The sequence below is a fragment of the Camellia sinensis genome, chromosome 9, assembly GCF_055761805.1.
Source record: "Camellia sinensis isolate YWXY chromosome 9, ASM5576180v1, whole genome shotgun sequence".
NCBI classification, from domain to species: Eukaryota; Viridiplantae; Streptophyta; class Magnoliopsida; order Ericales; family Theaceae; genus Camellia; species Camellia sinensis.
The window spans coordinates 176,134,947-176,160,199 of NC_138969.1; the positions used below are offsets into that span (position 1 = coordinate 176,134,947).

The 25,253-nt window shown below is 38.9% G+C and overlaps 1 protein-coding gene across 1 annotated transcript; it reads left to right on the forward strand.

Moving 5' to 3' along the window:
- Positions 1–7,695: 7,695 nt before the first annotated feature.
- Positions 7,696–8,634, forward strand: LOC145799940 (uncharacterized). The gene has a single exon (XM_082889582.1). It carries the CDS (start codon positions 7,696–7,698, stop codon positions 8,632–8,634), a length of 939 nt encoding a protein of 312 aa, XP_082745708.1.
- Positions 8,635–25,253: the final 16,619 nt, after the last annotated feature.

A 25,253-nucleotide genomic window follows, 5' to 3' on the forward strand; every position in this document is an offset into this window, starting at 1 on the left:
TTACTAGAGAGTCGCTGGAAAATTATCGCTGGAAAAATGTATCGACGGTGGTCACCGGAAAGTTGTTACCAGCAACAGGAGGTGGCCACTGGCAGCCAGAGATGGCAATGGCAATGGCAATTAGAGGTAGTAGAGTAATGAAACTATAGTAAGAGTAATTTATTATTATTATTTTTTTTTTAAAAAAAGAGTCAACATCCTTAAAATAGCACATATAATTTAGCTGTCCTGAAAAATGTTGTTAAAAAAAAAGACTAACAAAAAATGTTTTCTAAGGAGTTGAATAAAAAATTTCATATTATTATTATGAAAAATTTATCCATAAATCTCATATAAGAGAATGTTAATCTATTTAGTCCTAAAAGTTTTCTTATGAACCAATTAATCCTTTTTATTTTGAAAAGGTGTATTTATTTGATTTGGTGCTATTTGAGTTTAAGTGAATGTCCTTTTGTGATTTATTTTTCTAACTTTTTGATTCGTTTTTGGAATGGGAATGGAAATGTGAGGTGCGCAAGATTCTTTTTTGAGAGATTGGTGGTTGAAATGTTTGTTGCCGAGCTTAAAAATCTATATTTCTATTAGTGTGTTATTCTGTGTTACATTAGAGTGTTATATTAGAGTGCTACGTTTGGAAAAAGTACACTAAGAAATTTTCGTATATTACATTGATTAAAATGTTACATTTGAAAAAAATACATTAAGGAGTTTTTTTTTTTTTGAATGTTACATTATTAAGTTTGAGAAAATTACACGAATGAGTTTTTTAGTGTGTTACATTAGAATGTTATGTTTGGAAAAAGTACACTAAAAAGTTTTTGTTTATTACATTTATTGGAGTGTTACAGTTTGGAAAAAGCACACTAAAAAGTTTTTTTTGGAATGTTACATTGTTACGTTTGACAAATATACACTAAGGAGATTTTTGGTATGTTACATTAGCGTGTTATATTTGGAAAAAGTACATTTAGAAATTTTTTAGTGTTAAATTGATTAGAGTGTTACGTTTGAAAAAAATACACTAAGGAGTTTTTGTGGAATGATACATTACCAAGAAAATTTTTACTATTTTCCATTAGAGTGTTAGGTTTGAGAAAAATAAACTAAAGAAAATTTTAAAGTATTACGTTTAATAATTTAAACATTGTGAGAAAACTCACATTTATCCCTCAACACATAACAAATGCGCGCTTATGCTTAGCCTTTTATGTAATTCAAATTAGAGTGAGACCTTTGGGTCCATAAGAAAAATGGAGGATCAAACAGTTCATAAGATCACAATTTAAGATTTATTGGTACGTTACCCTATTATTATTTGTATTTAGTTGAATTTTTTTCATAATTTTTAAATTTGTGCGGTTCATCTAAAAGAATAGAATTTAAACATACAGAGCTTTTTTATTTTTTTAAAAAAACTCATTGAGTGGTGCTACATCTCCCTAATATATCTCTCCGATTTTGATTTCTATTGAGGTGGAAGAGAGAGAGGATAGAGAGAGATAGAGAGAGGTATGATGAGGAGTGAGGAATGAGGAATGTGATCTATTCTATATCATTAGGGATGGATTAGGAATGCTCAATTAGAACTCCCAAGCATAAATTATTCCATCAGTTGGAAAGATTATTTGGTAGTGTGCCTATTCAATGGTATCGTGTCATTTATTCATTATTTTTTAAATTTTTGTTTCAAATAATTTTTAAGCACTCTGTTATTGGTTAGATATACCGTTAACGTGAAATTTTCAAAAGACAAAATAATTACTCCAAATATAGTGAGGAAAGGCCGTTTTGTTCACGATAAACAACACACTCCTCTCTTTATTAGTTAAAATAATATGATCCTACATTTTAAATGTGTTAAGGATCTCGTCTTCCTAAATTTTACTATTGTAAAACATTCACAATTTTTTAATTATTTGAGAATTTTGAAATGCATAAATCTCATGACATTCTTTAATCATTTTGAATATTTTGACATAGAAAAATAAAAAAGATTTAGAAAAAAAAAACCCCTAATTTTTTAAATGGACTTTACCACTATTTTAACCAAAAAAATGTATTTTGTTTTCACATTTGACAAGATAACTTTTTAGGTGTTTGAACAAAGGGTAATTATTAAATAGACCTCAATCACCTTGTGGAGTGTTTGGCATACAGTTAAAAAAATTATTTTTTATTTTTTTAATTTATGTTGTGTTTTTTCTTTTTTTTTTCTTCTTTTAACTTTTCAGGTTGGTCTTGTATAAAAGAATCTAAAGAAATAAAAAAAAAAAATTTAACCCAAAAAAAACCCGAACTACTTTTTTTTTCTTTTTTTGGGTCCTTTCTAGACTTTGTTTTAAACTTTATTATTATTTTTTAATTTTTCAGTCCGTCTAATCGAGTACAATCTAAAAATGTAAATTTTTTGAAGTATTTTAAAAACTTTTTAATAAAAATAAAAAAATCCAATCCAAACACCCACAGTGCATGAGGTGTTACGTAGATGAGAACAATAGTAACCTAACTTTATTAAAAAGTTGGGAGACAAGAGATAGAGGAAACTCACCCAATATATTCTAATTTTTCTTTTTAAAATCAGAAGTATAAGGTAAATAATACTATATATTATTTGAGGACTATATTAATTTTCGTGGAAAAAAATAATTTTCATCCAGAAAATGAGTGGTTAAGATGGAAGTTGTTGCAAAAAGCTCCGACTGACTTATTATTGAGATTGAGACGAGTCAAGGAAGCAACATTGATTTATTGGTTTGTAGCAGTTATTAAGGAAATGTGGTAGGTTGAAAACAAACAAAAAAAAATGTTAGAAATATTAAATTTTTTATTAAATAAATGATTAAATATCTTACATGGGTGACATCTATGTGAGATATTTTATCATTTATTTGATAGAAAATTCAAAACCTATAGTATTTTCTAATAAATAATATGGTGCCTTCTGAAGGGGACTAGAGTAAATGAGATATCAACAATCAAATTTAGCAAGTTATGTTATCTACAAGTTTTGTTAATTATTATCTATGATACCATCATGGATTGGTTCAATGGTAAGACTTTTAAATTTCTTATTCAAAACTTGGGTTCAAATCTCCATAGTCTCTTGTTGGGATTAAATATAGTTTTTAGCGTTCAGAACATTCAGGGGCTTTTGTTTTGGCCCTGACGTAAGTCTGGTGGGATTCCTCGCAAATGCATTGTTGGTATGAAGAGGCAATACTTCTTGACGGCTATGTTGTGGAATATTGCCTATCTACATATCCATTTTGTTGAATAAAAATAAAATAAAAAACTATTATCTGTGCTACACATCTTTTAAAAAGTGTATATCATGTGATCCCATCCAATATCCGAGAAATTTGTGATTCGGAAATTAAGATATACATTTTGGTGACAAATATTACATAATTTTTTTAGTAGAATTACGATAATTTGTGATTCAGAAATTAAGATACACATTTTATGCTAATGTTACATATTTTTGTGTTAATGTTACATATTTTTGTTAGAAAATGTTTAGATAAAATAATTTAGAACATTGTTACAAAATACGTAATTTCATATGTGAATCACAAATTATTGTAATTCTATTAAAAAAATATTTAATAATTATCATAATAATAAATAATATATATCAAAAAATACGTAGCATAATGCATATATAGGATACACATGTTTTGGACGGTGTTGAATTTCGTAACCATTAATAGTCAAATTAAGAAAAAGTCATCGAGTAACTATTCTTGGACGGTGTTGAATTTCGTAACCATTAATAGTCAAATTTAAGAAAAATTCATCCAGTAGACTATTCAAAAGACTAGTTAAAATTCTAACCAAAAAAAAAAAAAAAAAAAACTAGATAAAGTAGTTTCATGAATAGCACTAATTATTGCGGTCGTGTGGAACTGGATCCGGGGTCCTGCTGTGGCTAAAATGGCATAGTTTCACCATCTATCTTCTTCTTCTTCTTTTTTTTTTTTTTTTTTTTTTTTTTTTTTTTTTTATATTGGCTCCGTTTGTTTTCAGAGATAAAATGAAAGAGATGATTAGTGAAAAAATTAAGTAAAATTGTGTTTGTTTTGATGATAGTTGTTAGTGTAAAAATTGTTAAATTATTTTTATATAAAATAAATATAAAATAATAAAACAAATAAAAAAATACAAAAACATTAAACTTTAATGTTTTAAAAAAAATGTCCAACATGTAAAAAATTTAAAAAAAATAAAAATAAAACAAAAAATTTTCAGAAAAAAATAAAACAAATAAAATAATGATTTTTACTTAACAAAAAATACAAAAAATTAAATATTAATGTTAAAAAAAAAAAATGCCCGGCATGTAAAAAATAAAATGTAAAATTTCTAGTCCGCCGGACTATTTTTCTAATATCAAGTCCTAGAGGCCCATCCGAATCCCCCTGGGCAGGCCCATCCGAATCTGGACCTCACTGTCAATCCTTACCCCATCTCTCAAAACAAATACAATGTTAGTGGGTATCACCTCACTACCAATTTCAATCCCCTCTCTAACTCTCTAAACAAACGGATCATGTTCTCACACTGTGTTGTATGCATAGTGTTTGAAAATCATGTGTAACATTTTTATTTATTATTTTTAGAGTTAAATAATTAAAAAATAAAAACTATAATATAAAAAACATTAGAGTTTAGTCCTGTACATAATTTTTAATTTTTAATTTTGTCAAATTAAATCATAATTTTTTAAATTTGATTTCAATCTAAATCATACACCTATTTTTGTTAAGTAAAATTGAAAAAAATATATTATTTTAATCATTAAATTTAATGTAGGCATACAAAAATATCTAAAATATTTTATTCGTTATTTTTAATCACTAAAATACTATTTTTTGGATTTTACTTAACAAAAATAAATTTATAGTTTACGTTGAAAACTAGCTAAAATATCATATTAAATTGACAAAATTATAATTTTTTCAAAAAAAAAAAAAAGAAAAAAAGAAAAAAGTTGATATAATATAATTTTATGTGTACATGTACATAAACATATATAAATAAATTAATTTAAATTATCACTTATATTAATTTTACGTATATTTTTTGTCAATGTCACAACATACTTTTAAAATAATTTTATATGTATGTATATATATAGAAATACACATAAATAATTTAACAATATCAAGGGATATTTGTCATATATTGAAAGTAAGATTACATAAAACAAAATAAAAAATTTAGCCATATCATAATATCCTCGAATTAAAATAACCTTAAATTAATATGAGTGATAATTTAAATTAGTTTATTTATATGTATGCATATTGTGGTGGGGTAAAAAGAAAAGCATTTAACATCAACCTCAAAAGCCCAAGGATTGGAATGACTTGCCCAAAACATTTAGTCCAACCAAATGTAGTCCTGGATAAAGAAGGAGCCCAATAATGTCGATTGGATGAAAAAACAACATCACGTGACCAAAGTCAGAATAAAATTGCCTTTAGAAGAAGATCCGCATAATGAAAAAGTGTCCTTGGATTCGTGTACAATCAACGATGGAGATCAAGATGGTCAGCTATTAGAGCATCCAAACGAGACAACCGTCCAATGAGCAAGATCTGGCGGTCGAAGTATTAGCAATTGGGCATAAAATATCCGAACTAATCTAAGCCACCCAGAGTGAAATAATTTGATGATGACAAATAAAGGCAACATGACCACTTGCTCGACCAAGGTTTGATGGCATGCGAGACCATTGGATCAAAATGGTCATCCAATGGCCAAAACATAAGGTATTAGTTCTATAAAATTGAGAACCATAAATAACAAATGGAAATGAAAATAGTTCAATCTTTCTTTTAAATATAATATGCCCAAACACTGTTCTGATTTGACTGTCGGAGGGTCCACCTGACCTAATCTAGTCAGGAGTGATCGCCGATGACTTGGTCTCTTCTTGCTGAGCATAGGAAGGAGCAGCTTATCTAGCTTTGCCTACGAAGAATATTCAGACTTCCACAATTGGCGCCGTCTATGGAAAACTCGAGAAAAAATGAGTGCCCATCCAACTCTAGAAGAGATACCAAGTGACCCCTAAAATTTTCCGATCGGGAATATGGCTAGTGAAAATTTCAACCATGACTCCTAGGGTGTATCGGCAAACTCGACCAGAATGACTCCCCATTCGAATGATGAAAATCAACAAACTCGGCTCGTAGAACGACTAATGGCACAAATCAAATCCCTCGTGGAAGAACTACGCTTGGCTTGAGGTAGGCCTGTCGCACGAGCAAGGGCTACCAACTACCATAGACGACCCAATCTTCATCGAACCGCTAGCCAAACAGCTAGCAACAACCCCGGTCGAACGCAGAAAAAATGTCAGGTCACCAGAGGAGAAGATTCTCAGGACTATCAAAAGAATGACTTGAGAAGTTAGCTTGACGATCGGACAGGGGGCAATCCTAAACCCATCACGAAAGCTCTTCACAGAAGATCTAACTTCTCTGTTTTCCTAAGCAATAGATCAGGCAGACCCACTGAAGAGGTTCACCTTGCCAAAGTTCAACTTATATGATGGAAAAGGAGATCCAACTGGCCACATCTAGCATTATACTCAGGCCATGACATTGTGGAGCAACAACGGTCCGATCATGTGCCGAATGTTCTCCTCGAGTTTGGGAGAGATGGCGTCGTGATGGTACTATAAGTTGGAAGCTCGATCCATTAGCGATTGGGCACAGTTGCAGCAAGCGTGCGTCTCGCACTTTATCACTAACAGCCGACAAGCCAAGGAAGTGGATGTGCTCCTCACAATGAAAAAAGACGACATGAAGAGACTACAAGAATATGGCATCAGATATTGGGCGGCATATAACGAGATCGATAATTGCAACGAGCAGCTAGCAGTTGCTTCATTCAAGTTAGGATTACAACCTGAGAGTAAGCTCCAACAATCCTTAACAAAGAAACCACCCACTGATATGGGGAGTTTGATGTGACGAGTAGAGCAGTACTTCAAAATTGAAGATGACATACGAGGCGCCGAAGAACCAAAACCTGCTCGGTTACCGATAAAGGCTCTAAGAAGGGACGAGAATAAGTCTTCTGACGGCAAAAGAGAGGAGTCAAATGCAATTGCCGATCAGTCGAAAGTTAAGAAAAAAGCCTTCCGAGCAATCATTACCACTTTCACCAAGCCAATATATTGTCTAATGGCGAAAATCTAGAATGAACCCTACTTTTCTTGGCCTTCCAAGATGATCGGTGATCCGTCTCTTCAGAACCGAAGACTACGTTGTTCCTAATACAAGGATTACGGGCACCTCACAGAAGATTGTAAGGCATTGAAGCAATTTCTGGAAAAATTGGTGCAAAACGGGCACCTACGATCCTATATTCACTCATCCACAGATCGGAAGAAGAAGGGAAGGGACAAAAAGGGAGAAATACAACCAACGACAACTATCAACATGATTTACTCCATTCCTACAAAGAGGAGTATGAGTCAAGAAGTAATGTTTACACCTTGCAAGGAGATAATGTTCCTATCAGGGGTATTCGCAAAAAGAATGCGCTTGTCAATAAAAATCGTTTTCTCTGACGAAGATCTGGCATGGGGTTTATCACCCTTACAATAACTCCCTAGTAGTGACACTGCAGATCGGGGAATTTGTTGCTAAGAGAATCTTGATAGATTAAGGGAGCTCGACAATGATAATGTACTACAGACTTTCGAAAAAGCTAAGATTGACTCCTGAAGCCCTACTCTTAGCTGATTCCCCACTCTATGGCTTTAATTCAAGTCCAATATTTTCCTTGGGGAGAATCGTTTTACCTGTAAGAGTTGAAGAAACGATTCGACAAGTTAAATTCCAAGTAGTTAATGTACCCTCCTTGTATAACACCATAATGGGAAGAACTTGGCTACATCAAATGGGGGCCATCTCGTCCACTTTCTATCAAGTCATGCACTTCCTGGAAAAAAATAAAATACAGACAACAAGGGGAGACCAGATGATGGCAAAACAACGCATGGCAGTATCATCAGCAAGGCCACAAATACAGAAAGTTTGGACATGCAAATCAAAAGAGGAACTAGAGCCCCAGCCCGGTGACAAGAGTGCCGAAGATCTTGAGAAGGTGCAAATCGATCCTACTGATGAAGAGAGATTCTTCCTCATAAGAAAGAATCTCACTACCGAAGAAAAACGACAATTAGTTAATTTCCTATTTCGTTATAGGGACGTCTTTGCATGGACTCCATATGAGATGAAAGGTATCGACCCAAGGGGGATGAGCCAGAAGCTAAATATGAGCCCGAACTCACGGCTAGTGATACAGAAAAATAGAAGATTGACACCTCAATATGTGGAAGTCGTCAAAGAGGAAGTCTCCAAGCTATTCGAAACAAGTGCCATTCGCAAAGTTCAGTATCTAGAATGGCTATCCAACACAGTTGTCGTTAAGAAGAAGAACGAAAAGTGGCGAGTATGCGTGGATTTTACCAATCTGAATAAGGCGTATCCAAATGATAGTTTCCCTTTACCAAAAATTGACCAGCTAGTAGATGTGACATTCGAGCATGAAAGAATTAGCTTCCTAGACTCATATAGAGGGTATCACCAGATAGCCATGCACCTAGAAGATTAGGGGAAAACGTCCTTCATTACTCCCGTTGGGTTGTTCTATTACAAGGTCATGCCTTTCGGGTTAAAAAATGCTACGGCTACGTATCAACGGTTGGTCACAAAAATATTCAGTAAGTAGATCGGTTGGAATCTTGAAATATACATTGATGATATGGTAGGCAAATCAAAAGAAGCAAAGTGTCATCCAGACGACCTTCACGAAATATTTGGAGTGCTCTGAAAATACAGGATGAAGTTTAATACAGCAAAATGTGCTTTTGGAGTTGGGTTCGGATAGTTCCTTGGATACATCGTTACTCATCGAGGCATAGAAGCCAACCCTAATTAGATTTAGGCCTTGCTCAATTTGACAACCCTCATATTCGTAAAAGAAATCTAGACGCTTATTAGAATGGTGGCGCCACTCAACAAATTCATCAATCGATCATCAGACTGTTGCTGACCATTCTTCTAGTTGACGAACAAAAACTCTCGATTCGAATGGACCTTAGAGTGTAACCTCGCGCTACAAGAGTTAAACGCTTATCTGGCCAAACCACCTTTACTCACTAGCCCGAACATCGGAGAAACGTTATACGTGTACTTAGCAGTATTCGACCATGTTGTTAGCTCGACACTCGTCAAGGATTCTTCAGGTGGGCAAACATCGGTCTTCTACATAAGTAAAACATTACTTGATACAGAAACCATATATTTGTCGTTAGAAAAACTCCTTCTGGCACTAGTTGTTTTATCTAGAAATCTGTGCCGTTATTTCTTGGGCCATCCCATTGGTGTTTACTTGGAGTTTCCACTTAAGAGAATATTACATAAGCGAGATTTATCAAGTCTTATTTCCAAATGGGCTGTTGAGCTCGAGCAATACGATATTTAGTTCAAACTAAGGAACGCAATCAAGGCACCGATACTGGTAGACTTCATAGCATAATTTTCCCCAAAGAAAGGTAGAGACGTAGGGAAAACACCTTCAACTGATGTAGCATGGAAATTGTGCTACGATGGGGCCCCGAACATCAAAGGCACATGAATAGGGTTTGTGCTAGTCACACCCAACAAAGAGGCAATAGAATTCTTTGCACGGATAGGCTTCTCTACCACCAACAATGAATGTGAATACGAAGCTCACATCAATGGTATTGTAGCCACCCCATTTTTGACCGCCCTTAAGACTTGGGCGCCACTGATTGCTTACTTGATGGTGCAGGCTATGCTATGCAATGGTTCGATTTCTTCGGCAAGAAGAGAGTCAAATCCTAACCTTACACCCCATTTTTGAACTAAAACTATTTTGACCAAAGATTTTAGATCTTAAAATCCTCTCTTTCAAAATATTTTTGAAAAGGTTCCTACGATGTTCCGAGGCTCTCATTTCGTTAAATGTTGCGCTTTTCGGTAAACTGAGCAAGGACAAAGTGGAAATTAATGAAAGAGAGATGAAATCTCTGGAAAAATCTTTCAAAACACCTTATTTAGGGGTTTGGGGTTGAAGAAAAGAGGAGAGGAGGGAAGAAACCACGTTGGGGAAGAAGATGGGCATGAATTGTTAAGAGAAAGTCGAGCAACCCTCGCTAAATCGGGCCTATCCATTTGTACACTTGGATTTCAGCTATGAGGCCACCATCATTGGAAACAAGATTTCAGGGGCTTCATTTTGCACTCAAGAATCTCCTAAAGCCAAGTCTGGATGGGGGAGATATGGTTGGTTGAAGTTGGGCATCAATCCGATTAGGGCCGAAACTGAGCACTCTTCACTAAAATGAGCATAACTTTTTTCACACTTGGAATTTTGATGTGAGGACGCCACCATTGGAAAATTTACTTTCGGGGCTTCAATTTAGACACAATAATGACATGAAAAGGAGTCTAGATAAAGGAGTAATGCCCATTTGAAGTCGGGCCTAAAAAGCAAATTTTTATGGCTGGTCGGCCAGAAAAGTGGCTGACAGAGTGGCTGGTTGGCTTCTAAAGGTGGTCGGTTGACCACTTGTGTTTAAAACTCAGATATTTTGTAGATATTTACCTCCAGCTATCTCCCACAAGCTCCAGCTGTCTATTTTGTAGATATTTCGACCAAGGCTTGTATTTTTGCTATATATGGAGGCCATTCTCTCATATTGAAGGGTTAGCAATTTTGGGAGCCTCTCTCTCTAAAAAATCCCCTCTCTCTACATTTCTCTCTCTCTAGAGTTCTCCCTCTCTTGCCCTTTTGTGCATACAAGAAGAGAGTGTGCATAGAAGTAGAGATACACTTCTTATTTGCCTAGACATCCTTTATCAAAGTTGCATATCTTTGGGCTGAGGTCCATTGGAACCTATTTTAGGCTGTTAAAGGCTTGGTTTTGGTTTAGAAAGTTGCTGTTTTGTTGTTGTGCGTCAAGGGTAAGAACTTAACTCTTTTAAGCCTTGTTTTAATTCATTGTTTGGCCACCTTTGTATGCTACTTTGAAGCTGGTTTTAACCTCTAAAAAACTCTGTTTTCAAGGTTTTAAAATGGTGGTTTCAGGCTTGTTAGGTTAGGGGGTGGTTTCCCCTCCTTTGCTCTTTGGCTTGTAAAGCCTTTTGAGCCATCTTTCAAAGCTTTTGAAACAACCTTTTCTTAGCCTTTTAACCACTGAATTCCAGGGAAATTTCAGTGGCAAAAAGTTGGTTTTGAGGTCCAAAATAGGAGGGGGTGGCCTCCCCTCCTTGTATCTTATTTGCATGTGTTGATGGCCCAACATGTGAGCATGTTTTTATACCATCTCATGGCTTGATCTTAGCGTATTTTTGGCCTTATTTTAACATGTTATAACTCTGTTTTTGGCTGGTTGGAGCACCTCTTGTTTGCTTCTTACACTTGTAGTGTAATTTTGCTCACTAGCCTAACATGCCTAATGAGTTAGCCTATCATTCTAGTTTGTGTTAGCTCAACTCCAGCACATTTTTGCTACTGATTTAGCATGCTTTAGCTCTATTTTGGGTGGTCTTGGTCATATGTGCTTTGCTTTGTATAGCTATAGTGTAAATGGCCTTTACTAGCTTTGAGTTTTAGGGTCTCTAGCATGCTTTGTTTGTGATGTTTGCATGATATAGCATCATTTTGCATGTAATTTCGGAGCATATATTACTGTCACACTCTCACATATCCCACTCTTTCATTGCTTTTGAGAGTTGTGCTTTGTGTCTTGTTTGTGAGCCAACATGCGAGCATGTTTTTCTTGCCTCTTGTGCCTAAGTTTCAGCATGTTTAGGTCACTGATTTGGCATGATTAAGCTCTGTTTTGAGCTGGTTTGATCACATGAGCTTTGTTTTATATGCTTGTAGTGAAATTGTGCTAAATTGCCTAGCATGTGCTATTGTTTTGGCCTCTTAATATAACTATTCTTAGCTTATTTCAAGCATGTTTTAGAACTCTATTAGGGTGTTTTAGGACTGTTGGTTCTTTTTTAGCATTGTATTGCATGCCTCTAGTGTTGTATCCTTCACTAGTTTCAATGCTTTTGGCCTATAATATGTTGTGCATGTGTTGCTTGCATGTTGTAGCACTTTTTTTCATGCCATTTCAGCACTGAAAATCTACAACCTCCCTAATTTCTTCATTTTTCCATTTGTTTTGAGAGTTGGTTAGCTTTATGATTGTGTTTAAGCTGGAGATAGAGCTTGTGCTCAATGGCTTTAATCCTCTTTTGAGGGTTTCTACTAGTCAAAGGCATGATCTCTCTCATATCTTAAACCATCCTTTGGTTGACCCCTCTCCCATTAGAGGACAATCACATTGGACTTAACCGGTTAAAGAATGGCTTGGAAATGTAAAATGTGTAAACAAGAATTGGATAAGTAAAACTTGAGCAAGATAAACATGTGTATTGCATTTCATGTGTTTGGATTGGACGTCAATCCAAACACAAGAAATGTGAGACGTTTCATACTCCAAGTGATGAAACGTATCACATTTCTTGGTCGCCGTCACCCTTGATCATGCATGATAGGGTGATAGCCATTTGAGTCTTATATGTCCATTCATTAAGCTTGTACAAACTTAGTTTTTGGGCCATCATGCATGAAAATACTTAATTGGTGGCTTGAGAGCCAAGTGTCACACTCCTTTGAGCTTGAGACATGATAAGGAGGGTGGTAGTACACACATTTCCATGCAAATACATTGTTGTGCCTCTGTTGTTCTCTATTGCAGCAAAAATAGAAGTTTGGAAAAGCAGGTGGCTGACCGGCCACTTGATGTAGCCGACTGACCACTTTCACTAGCCGGCCGGCCAATTGAGGTGGCCGGCAGCCACTTTTTGTGGCCGACCGGCCACTAGTCCAGTTTTGTGCCAAAGTGTTTATGTTTTGAGGCAGAGGCAGTCTGGAAGATTGGTTCAATGTTCAGAGATCAAGGCGAGTGTAAACAGAGGCAACATTTGGCAAAGCGATGGATTTTTGGGAGGACGCAACCCAACATGCATGTCTCCTTTGCCTCCAAGGCCGTTACTTGCTCCGCTTTATTGCTTTAATTAGTTAGTATAGCTAATTATTCAAGTGTTGTAATATTTTAATTAGTTTATGTAACTAGTTATTCAAATTCAATTGTGTTGTAATAATTAATTAGCTTAGCATAGTTAATTAGTTGTTTTGTAATAATTAGTCTAATTAGTTTAATTAGATTAGCTTAGATTAGCTTAGCTTATTTATTCGAACCCTCCTTTGCGAGAGCGTATGTTATAATAAGTGTGTGTGCGTGTGTGCATGTCTTCTAACCACACGTCATTCTCCCTTTTACTTAACTGCTTTCGATGGTTAGTTTAGGGTCATTTTTGAATTAGCATACCTTATGCTTTGCATGTTGGCATCATTCATTTGTCTTGCATGCACCGAGGCTCCGCGCATCATTCAAACTGCATTGTCAAATTCAATACACTTATTTGAATACGTGTTTAAAAACATGTTATCAAATTGTTGCATTCATATGCCATCTTAGATAGCCGAGCCTATTTAGTCGCATCATTGCATGTGTTGCATTAGTCATTTAACATAGTTAGGAATCATGCATTTTTTCTAACTTTGTTTCTTTCTTGGCTTGGAGTACACTGTAAGTTTTACGCTTTCCATGTGGCTATTTGCTTAAGTGATTAGCTGCATGAGTGCCTGTGGATGAAGGCTTTATTGGTTGAATTGGGACAATTCGATGATTGTGAGTTGTAAGCCCACTTTGCGAAGTTGCAAAACATCATGTTTTAAGCCCATTTGAGGGTGGCAAATCCGCGCTTTAGCCCAATTGCGAGTGGCACCTTCAAACCATTTTCGAAAACAAATATGAGTTGAATTTGTTCCAATTCTTGTGATTTTAGTCTATACTTGTGTGTGTCACATAGTAAAGTTAGCTAAATAACCGGACTAAGAACACATGTGTTTATAAAAACAACATATCATGTTAGTAGAGGCCGACCTTTTGATCGGGTGAGCGGGGGTGCTCATTTCAGGACCTTTCCCTCTCGCACCCAAGTTCCCGAGCCGAGGCAACTTTGGTGATGACGGACACGTGGCCGTTGGCACGAGTCAGGGTTTCCTAAATTTCTCCAAAATAAAATATTTAGGTGGCGACTCTGTAATCCAGTTTTGGCATTATTTGATTCAAAATCTGATTTTTCAAAATGATTTGTCGGATTGGACTCTTTGGTGTTTATCAGTCTCACATTGCACTTTGTGAGATTAGATTTAGAACCGTGATAGGAGTCCAAACTGTAGGACCAATTCGAGCTCTCTGAAAAGGGGGCACGAAGAAAGTCGAGTCTACAGTTTCTATCAACACTACAAGGATGTTAGGGGCTGATGCCATTTGTGTTCAATGTGACTCACAATTGATCATTTAACAGATGAACAAGAATACGCAGCCCGGGATGAAAGAATGATAAAATATCTGGTTATGGCCAAGACCGCAACTAAACAATTTTCTTCATTCGAGATTCAACAAATTGGGCTTGACTACAACAGTCATGCCGACGCATTAGCCAACCTGGCCACATCAATCAATCAAATAGACAGTCAAGTGATCGAGGTCGGAACCATATCGTCTCTCAGCATCACAAGGGAAAATGTATGTCTAATCCAACAAGGAGAAAGATGGATGGCCCCTTTTATCTGGTACATGTTTGTTGGTATGCTACCCGTCGACAACAAAGAGACCCATCGGATTCGACTCCGGGCTATGAGCTTCTGGCTAAATGATTCAAAACAATTATTCAAGAGGTCTTATTCTGGTCCCTATCTCAAGTGCATTCACCCCGATGAGGCAACAAGCATACTGGAATAAATTTATGTAGGATCATGTAGAGCTCACTCTAGGGGTAGATTACTGGCACATCAAGCCCATACCCAAGGGTATTGGTGGCCCTATATACAGCATGACGCCCAACAATTCGTACAACATTGCTCAGTGTGCCAAAGGTATGCTCTGATCATATGACAACCATCTAAAGAACTTAATCTCGTTACCAGTCCCTAGCCATTCGCACAATGGGGATTGGATCTGGTCGAACCATTACCGAGGGCACCAGGAAATATGAAGTGGCTGATCATAGTAACTTATTATTTCACAAAATGGATTGAGGCCGAACCTCTGGCTAGTATTAGGGATACTAATATTAGGAAATTCTTGTGGCGTAACATCATTACCAGGTTCAAAATTCCAAGAGCACTTGTGTCCGATAACGGCACATAGTTTGATTGTCGGATGTAAAAGGATTTATGTAACCAGTATGAAATCAAGACCTACAATTCTACCCCAGCTTATCCCCGAGCAACGGACAAGTAGAGGCTTCGAATAAAGCTATCTTGAACGGGATTAAGAAGCGGTTAGAAGCATCAAAAGGAAGATGGGCCGAAGATCTCCTAATGGCCTTTTGGTCTTATCAAACTACACCTCATTGCGCAACCAGCAAAACACCATTTCCCTTCGCGTTCGGGATGGAGGTCGTCATTCCTCTGGAGATTGATTTCCCAATTGGACGATCTTATTTAGTGGAGGCCGGCACAAATGAGGACTTGGTTTCAAAGGAACTTGACCTCGCCGAAGAGAAACGTGAACAAGCATTAGTCAGGTTTGCACGATAACAACTGGAAATAGCTAGGGCATACAATAAGTAAGTGAAGTGTCGACGTTACATGATCGGTGAATTGGTTTAAAAGAAGGTCCTCCCAAACGAACGCAAAACTGCTGATGGAAAACTTGGACCAAATTGGAATGGACCATATCAAATCACTGATCTGGCCGGGAAAGAAGCATACGAAATTGCTAATCAATGGGGGAATATACTCCCTAGGCCATGGAATGCCATGCATTTAAGAAAATATTACCATTAACCTTGTAGTAATTATGTAATAAAGCTTAGATATAAAGAGTAATGAATAAACAAGGTTGCATTATGTATTTCTGAAAGATACAATTTCTGGTGCATTGAGATTTTACAACCAAAAAAAAAAAAAAAAAACAATAACAACAAAGGGAAAAGGAAAAAAAAAATGAACTATGGATTCATCTATATCTTTATAAACTATCCAATTTAGGGGGAATCAGGACTTCGGGATTCAAAAGTGGAACTTAGGAATATAAAATGACAATTCGGCCACTCCCATCTTTTTCATCGCTGATCTCTAACCCTCCCTTAGAAACAAATTCTCCAATTTATTCATATGTTTGAGGTGGATGGCGTTCGCTTCATTCCAAGTGGCTTCGGTATTTGATTTCATCTCTATCTCTCTATGGCTCTTCATCGCTTCCATGGTAGCCTTTAGAGCTTCATGATCTGGCTTTAATTTATCGAGCTAACGAGTTGTAGCCTCAAAGTTTTCTTTAATCGATATTTGGCTTGACTCAACCGTTGTAATTCTACAATCAGCCCGTGATAATTCTTCTCGTTAATGGTTTTTTTCGGTCGCCATCTGCTTCCTTTCTTCAGCTATCCGTTTTCTCTCTTCCTCCATTTTTCGCCTTTCTTCATCTTGCTGATCACGCTTCCTAGTCAATCAAACTCCAACCTCCATGAATTGATTAATGATCTACATTAACATATATGGTCATATAACGAAAAATCTGTCGGGATCAAAAATCAATAACATGACCATCTTACCATTACTATGTTCTAGATTCCATGGCCCAGAATCTGTTGATTAGACTAGACCTCCAAATGACGGATATCCTCTAGAATTTGTATCCCTCGCGTCATGGCCAGTGCAATCCTAGTATCGGCAAAAATAGAATCTTGGGTGTTCAGTGCCCAATCTCCTACCATCGGCTGAAAAACATATTAGATGGGGCCTTCTTCGACATCACCGACCTGCTATTCACTAGCTTGAATAAGCTGCTAACTCGATGACGACCAATGGCTAGTCAGGTGATCTACATCATCTATAACGCCCTTAAAGTAATAACATTAAAACCCATCAACTTAGACATGCATTGGTATAAAAGATAAATATTCTTCTATTCATCAGAGTAGTGCTTTACAAAAGTATTACATGTTAACAACAAAAGCAAATGCCCTACGGGCTTGCAGCTTTCCAAGTTAACACTTGGTTACAAAAAGAAGAATGCTAACTCAATACATATTAAGCCCTAGGCTTGAATTTACATGTAATACATCTGAAGAAAACAAATAACAAAACAGTCTGTCTGCCTCTAGCCTCCCAAGCAATGTCCTTGGAGGTGGCATGCTACATGTTCCTGAAAATGATGTCCCATAAAGGGGGAGCCACAGCCCAGTAGAAATATGCTAAATACAGTATGAGCAATAACTAAGACATTAGCAATTGATAAATGTTCAATTTCCATAAATCAATTCATAACCCATTTCCATTTCATGACCACTATGTTCATGTTTCATTTCAGTTTCCATTTCTTATCAATTTCACAATTTACGTCAACGGCTCAGAACCTGGCCAACCTCTTATATGAGACAGTGACTCATATTAAACGTTTCCCATTTTACAATAGATAAACATACTAGTTGTATCAACATCTCAACAGATAAGCATACGAGCTGTATCCACATTTCAACAGATATGCATATTGGCTATATCAACACTTCCAAAGATAAGCATATGAGCTGTATTATCACTTCCATAGATAAGCATATAAGCTATATCAAAACATTATTTGACAAGCATATGAGCTGTATCAGTGGAGTCCATCCCCTATCTTCTTCCAAACAACATCCGGTTTAGAGGTCCATCCCCTATCTTCCCCTAAATCGTGGAGTACATCCCCTATCTCCTCCCACACACACAACGTATATACACAAAGGTCATATACACAATCAATCAATACATAACGTTAATGTATTCTATCAACTGTCATACTCTATGACATATCCAATTGATTAGTTTTAGTTTGCCTAATCATCATGCATTGTCTACAACAATCAAAACTACCCTCCACCGGTAGCCCAAGCAATTATTTCTAAACAGATAATAAAAGCTCCAACAGATAAAATATCAATGTTTTCGAAAGTGAGCGATTAATAAATCTAACTCCACTATTCTACCATATAATGAACAAATTTCATTATTTCCAACTCAATTCCATAAAATCACAATTTTCCCAAAATTAGGGTTTTCCACCCGATTTCCCAATATTGACCCAATTGTCTAAATATCAACAACCAACAACGATATCATTATTTTGAACCCACAATACACATTTTAGACTCAAAATAACAAAATCCTCTTTTAACATTTTGAAACCCTAAGCCCCAAAATTTACCCAACTTCAACACTTTATCAAAACAACCAAAAATCTAGGTCAAAGACCATAAGAGTGAGTAGGAATCCCTACCTCAAAAAAAAAAAAAAAAAAACGGAGCTCAAGAGAAGAGAGGACGGAAATGAAGTTGCTCCAAATCACAACTTTCTCGGATCAAAGTGTAGCCCTCGACGATCAACCCAAATTTTACAAAGGCCAAAGGATAGAGAGACACTCTAACTAGATCAAACCCTAGAGAAAAGGGAGTTTCTAGAGAGAGGAGCTCTCAAAATGCCTTTTTAGAAAGTAAGAGAGAGAGAGAGAAAATGTAAAAAGTGATTTTAAAATGCCTAGCTACCAACTGATATACGACATTCCCGCTCGAGCGGAGAACACAATGCTCGAGCGTCAAGAACAAAAAACTAGGTACGCTCGAGCGCAAGAAGGCCCGCTCGAGCGCCAAGACACAAGAATAAAGTACATCCGCTCGAGCGCGAAAACCAGTCCGCTCGAGCGTAGATTTCACCCTCCTAGAACTTACACCAAAGAGTACTACCCGCTCAAGCGCTACCGCTTGAGCGTAAAGAAACCCCGCTCGAGCGTAAAAAGCACACCTGCAGAAGTTTTGCAGGGACACGAAAAATTGGGAGTGTGCAATCTCCGCTCGAGCGCAACAAGGCCCGCTAGAGCAGAACGACCAAAAACCTGGCAACAAGATTTTTAGACCAAGGTTTAACCCACCTCTTCGAAACAAGCCCAACACATCCTATAACTCAAACAAATGGAATTAAAGGACGACAACAAGATAGATACAGCTACCAACTCCACGGAACCGAGTCCGGAATACAACAGAACAGTAAAGGGACAACCGGGATCGCTATAACCTCCCCCCCTTAAAGAATTTTGTCCCCAAAATTAAATACAAGTTTTCAAAAACAAGTTTTCTTTTTCTCAACAATATTACAACATAATATTAAATAATCCGACCCATTACCGGTCATCTCATCTCTTTTCAAGAGGCAGTTTACAACATTTTTCACAACATGCATTATAGTTATGCATTCCTTGAAATTCCACAAATTTCAATACTACATTCCACAATTCTATATCATATTCAGTATTCATGATATATTTCCATTTCTACAATACATCCAACATATACAATGTTACAATAAACTTCCATTTTGAGGCAAGTTTCAAAATATTTCCATTAAATCAAAACATAAACCATGTTTTACAACCTAAGATATATTCAATACTCTTAAGGTTCAACAATATTACAAAATCACCAAAGCATGGTTACATATCAACAAACAAGTCCGGATATTTCTCGCGGACTTCCAACTCATGTTCCCAAGTGGCTTCCTCCACTCCATGATCTTTCCACAAAACCTTTACCAAGGGAATGGTCTTGCCTTGCAAGACTTGATCCCTCCTATCCAAGACCCGAACCGATCTCTCTTCATACGAGGCATCCTCATCTACCTCCGAGTCGGTCCAATCTAACACATGGGACGGTTCCGGCTCATACTTCTGAAGCATACTCACGTGAAACACGTCATGCACTCCGGACAACTGCGGTGGTATAGCTAAACGATAAGCGATCTCCCCAATCCTTTCAAGGATCTCAAAGGGACCGATAAACCGAGGGGACAACTTCCCACTCTTCCCAAACCTCATCAAACCCCGCCTAGGTGATATTTTCAAAAAGACATGATCACCTACCTCAAACGCCAAAGGCCTCCTCCTACGGTCGACATAACTCTTTTGGTGACTCTGGGCTGTAACAAGCCTTCTACGGATAAGCTCAACTTTCTTCGTCGTCTCCCTAACCAACTCCGGACCCAACAAAGGTGTATCACCCACCTCGGTCCAACACACTGGAGATCTGCACGGTCGGCCATACAAGGCCTCAAACGGTGCCATACCGATGCTAGACTGAAAACTGTTGTTGTAGGCAAACTCCACCAAGGGCAAGTGCCTCTCCCACGTCCCACTAAAGTCAAGGACACAACCTCGAAGCATATCCTCAAGGATCTGAATGGTACGCTCGGACTGCCGTCAGTCTGAGGATGATAAGATGTACTAAAAGTCAACTTAGTGCCCATGGCACTCTGCAAACTCTGCCACAACCTAGCAGTAAAACGAGGATCTCTATCTGAGACGATCGTCACTGGAACCCCGTGCATTCTCACTATGTCCCGAATATACAAGTCGGCGAGATGATCTACCGAATCTCTCGCGCGCATAGGAATGAAGTGCGCCGACTTAGTTAACCGGTCCATAACCACCCAAATAGCATCATTACCCCGCTGAGTCCTCGGAAGACCTACAACGAAGTCCATAGTGACATGCTCCCACTTCCACTCGACAATAGGCAAGGGTTGCGACAAACCCGCTGGCCTCTGATGCTCGGCCTTCACTTGCTGGCAAGTAAGGCACTTTGATACGAAAACAGCCACATCTCTCTTCATACCCCGCCACCAAAACTGGCGACCCAAATCCCGATACACCTTAGTGCCTCTCGGATGCACCGCAAGGCATGAATGATGGAACTCTCGGAGTACTTCCTCTCGGCAAGACTCCGGCACAAACAAACGGTCTCGGTATCTCACACTCTGGTCGGGATACGCCGTCATACCCTTCTCAACTTTTCCACTGGAGATCTTCTGTCGGAAGGACTCTACCTCAAGGTCACCTCTCTGTGCCTCTAACACTCGGGTCACAAGTGTAGGCTGCGCAACAACAGAAAACAAGGCCGCAGCCTCAGCTGATTCACTTAGAAGCAAGTCAAACTCGCCAAGTGCACCCAACATCTCCCATTCCCGGATGGCTATACAAGCTACATCACTAATGGATTTCCTACTAAGGGCATCGGCCACTACATTGGCCTTTCCCGGGTGATAGTGCAACTCGAAATCATAGTCCTCAATGAACTCCATCCATCTCCTCTGCCTCAAATTCAAGTCTCTCTGTGTAAACAGATACTTCAAACTCTTGTGGTCCGAGAACACGTCGAACCTCTCACCATAAAGGTAGTGCCTCCAAATCTTCAAGGCGAAGATCACTGCTGCTAACTCCAGGTCGTGTGTGGGGTAATTCTTCTCGTGTATTTTCAACTGACGTGAGCCATAAGCTACCACTTTCCCCTCTTGCATCAACACACAACCCAAACCCTCTCGTGAGGCATCACAATAAACTACATAACCCAACCCTCTCTCCGAAATAATCAAGACCGGAGCGGTGGTCAATCTAACCTTCAACTCTTGGAACGACGTTTCGCAAGTCTCACTCCATACAAACTTGACCACTTTTCGCGTCAATCTAGTCAACAGCGAAGCTAGCCTGGAGAAATCTTTCACAAACCGACGGTAATACCCAGCTAATCCCAGAAAACTGCAGATCTCAAACACACTATTAGGCTGTGCCCGATCTTGCACTGCCTCTACCTTGGATGTATCAACAGACACCCCTTCCCTAGATACCACATGGCCTAAGAATTTGACCTCTCCTAGCCAGAACTCACACTTCCCAAACTTGGCATACAGCCTATGGGCTCTAAGCAACTCAAGCGCCACTCTCAAGTGTTCCTCGTGCTCCTCCTCAGAAGGCGAATAGATAAGAATGTCGTCCACGAAAACGACTACAAATTGATCCAAGAATTCCCAGAAGATCCGGTTCATCAAGTCCATAAAGACTGCCAGTGCATTGGTAAGCCCGAATGGCATCACCAGAAACTCATAATGGCCATACCGCGTACGGAATGCCGTCTTAGGAATATCCTCCTCCCTGACCCTCAACTGGTGGTAACCCGATCTCAAGTCTATCTTAGAGAAACAACGGGAACCCTTCAACTAGTCAAACAAATCATCTATACGGGGCATAGGGTACTTATTCTTGACCGTAGCCCGGTTCAACTTCCGGTAGTCTATACACAATCTCAAGGCACCATCTTTCTTTTTAGCAAAGAGGGCCGGTGCTCCCCATGACGAAACACTAGGGCGAACAAAACCCTTATCTAACACTTTCTGGAGCTGAATCTTCAACTCACTCAACTCGGCTGGGGCAAAACGATAAGGTGCCATAGAAATCGGCGCTGTGCCGGGCACTAAATCAATAGAGAACTCTATCTCTCGGTGAGGTGGCAAACTAATGAGATCCTCGGGAAAGACGTCCGAGTACTCACAAACTACTCTCGGCAACACAGTCTGGGTCTCATCGCACTCACCACTCATAAAGCTAGCAAGTAGACCACTAAGCTTATTCCGCCCTCGCGGATCATACATCGGTGGCAACACACTACCAACCCAATCCCCCAAGAAATGGAAACACTCCCCACTCAAGGTACAAACTGTGACCCTCTGGCGGTAGCAATCAATAACAGCCCGATATGACGATAGCCAGTCCATACCCAAAATAACATCAAAAGAAGCCTATGGTCATGACAACAAAAGGAAAAAGAAGCCTATGGTCGGCGACCTCTATATCATAACCTCTAACACCTTGTTTCAAGATCAACTCACCACCAATAGGCGATACTACACATATAGGAGATGCTAACTGTGCCAACTCTAATTCCAAAATAGATGCAAATGCAGCAGATACAAAAGAATGAGATGCAGCCGTATCAATCAATACACTAGCAATCGAGTTGCAAAACAGAAAGGTACCTCTCACTACTGATGGAGCCAGTACTAGGTCCTGCGCGGTAACAACATACACGCGCCCTGTAGGCCCCTGATCTACCTGCTCACCTCTAAGAGCAAAAGACTGCTGGACTGACTGGGATGACGAAGCTCTTGGATTGGCCCTCGAGGCCTACACAGACTGAGCTGGCTGATAACTGTGCGTCTGCCTAGAACCAGACGCTCTTGAAGTGGCACTCAACTGTGGGCAATACCTCTTCAGGTGCCCAGGCTAACCACACTGATAGCAAAACAAAGGCTGGCCCTTGCCCTAACTCTGGCCCTAAGGTCTAGCTAAAGAAGAAGCAGCTCGCTGACCCCCTCCCTTCTGTGGGCAAACCGAAGACTTGTGACCCAGCTGGCCACACGCAAAACAAGTCAAGCCTCCTTGACTACCTCTCCCAAAGCCCGCACTCAGCACTGGAAAGGTCGATCTAGCCAAATCACCCTTAGACTGCTGAGGGTTAGAACCCCTCTGTCTCCTGCCGTCACCCTGACCATCTTGGCTCCTCTTAGAGCCTTTCTGCCCTTCATCCTCTTCCTACATCATAATCTCCATATGAGCAGCAGCATCAACCAAACGTCTGTACTCTCGGATAAAGGACCCTCCAACTCTCAGCTTGCGCCCACACCTCAACTTCTGCTCAAACTCAAAACAACGGCGTTCCTCGGACGCCACCAGTTCAGGTGCAAACCTGGATAGACTAGTAAAAGGAGCCTCAAACTCGGCCACTGACAAGCCCTGCTATTTAAGCTGGCAAAACTACTCCCTCAACTTTTCCCTAGCAGCTAAAGATAAGAACTTCTCCTGGAAATCATTCACAAACGCCTCCCATGCACCACCAACACTGCTCTTCTCGTACTTCCACCATTGACCTGCATCTCCTTTCAGTTGGAAGGATGCCGAGGTCACCTTTAAAGCCCCGTCCTCGATGCCAAGCATCTCAAACGTCTTCTCCATCTGTTCCAGCCACTCGTCAGCCTTAAGTGGCTCCTTTGGATCCCCTACAAACTCGTCCGGATTGGACCGGAAGAATTCCCTCTTCAAGAAGGAAGGCCCTGCCTCAGCTGCGTGGGCCTGTTCCTGATTCCCTGCTCTGAGAATACCCAAAGCTCCTGCTATCTCTCGGGCCAAGGCACTCATAGCCTGCTGACCCGCTGGCTAGGCCACATTGGCCTGACCAACTCCCTCCTACTGTGCCAGAATATCATCCGGTAAAGGCATCTCTTGCCTACCACGCCTGCTACGCCTACCACGTCCTCGTCTTGACATCCTAATAAAGGTAACCAAGACCATTAGCACATTTACAAATGTGCCGAAGCTATAACACTCACGTCCTAATGCATGGACAACTGTAATTCACTCCACGTAAGCACATAATCACATAAGCAATTACGACTTTCATTTCCGGATAATGACAGTCCCGAGGCGTTACTAGAGTTCTGGTTAGAAACAACATTGATCAAGTGATTTTCCAACAAGACTCCCAGAAACCCAAGGATCCAATCAATATCCTAGAAACTACATTCCATACCCACATAGTCACATAAGCATGTTATCAATTAAGCACATAGCATATGACACTACATCTAAGTTTCTATCAAGCGAGACAAACTCATTGTGATCCTAATCACTTCCCACGTACCCAAAGTATTTGAACCCGGTACGCTCTGATACCAAGTTGTAACGCCCTCAAAGTAATAACATTAAAACTCATCAACTTAGACATGCATTGGTATAAAAGATAAATATTCTTCTATTCATCAGCGTAGTGCTTTACAAAAGTATTACATGTTAACAACAAAAGCAAATGCCCTACGGGCTTGCAGCTTTCCAAGTTAACACTTGGTTACAAAAAGAAGAATGCTAACTCAATACATATTAAGCCCTAGGCTTGAATTTACATGTAATACATCTAAAGAAAACAAATAACAAAACAGTCTGTCTGCCTCTAGCCTCCCAAGCAATGTCCTTGGAGGTGGCATGCTACATGTTCCTGAAAATGATGTCCCATAAAGGGTGAGCCACAGCCCAGTAGAAATATGCTAAACATAGTATGAGCAATAACTAAGACACTAGCAATTGATAAATGTTCAATTTTCATAAATCAATTCATAACCCATTTCCATTTCATGACCACTATGTTCATGTTTCATTTCAGTTTCCATTTCTTATCAATTTCACAATTTACGTCAACGGCTCAGAACCTGGCCAACCTCTT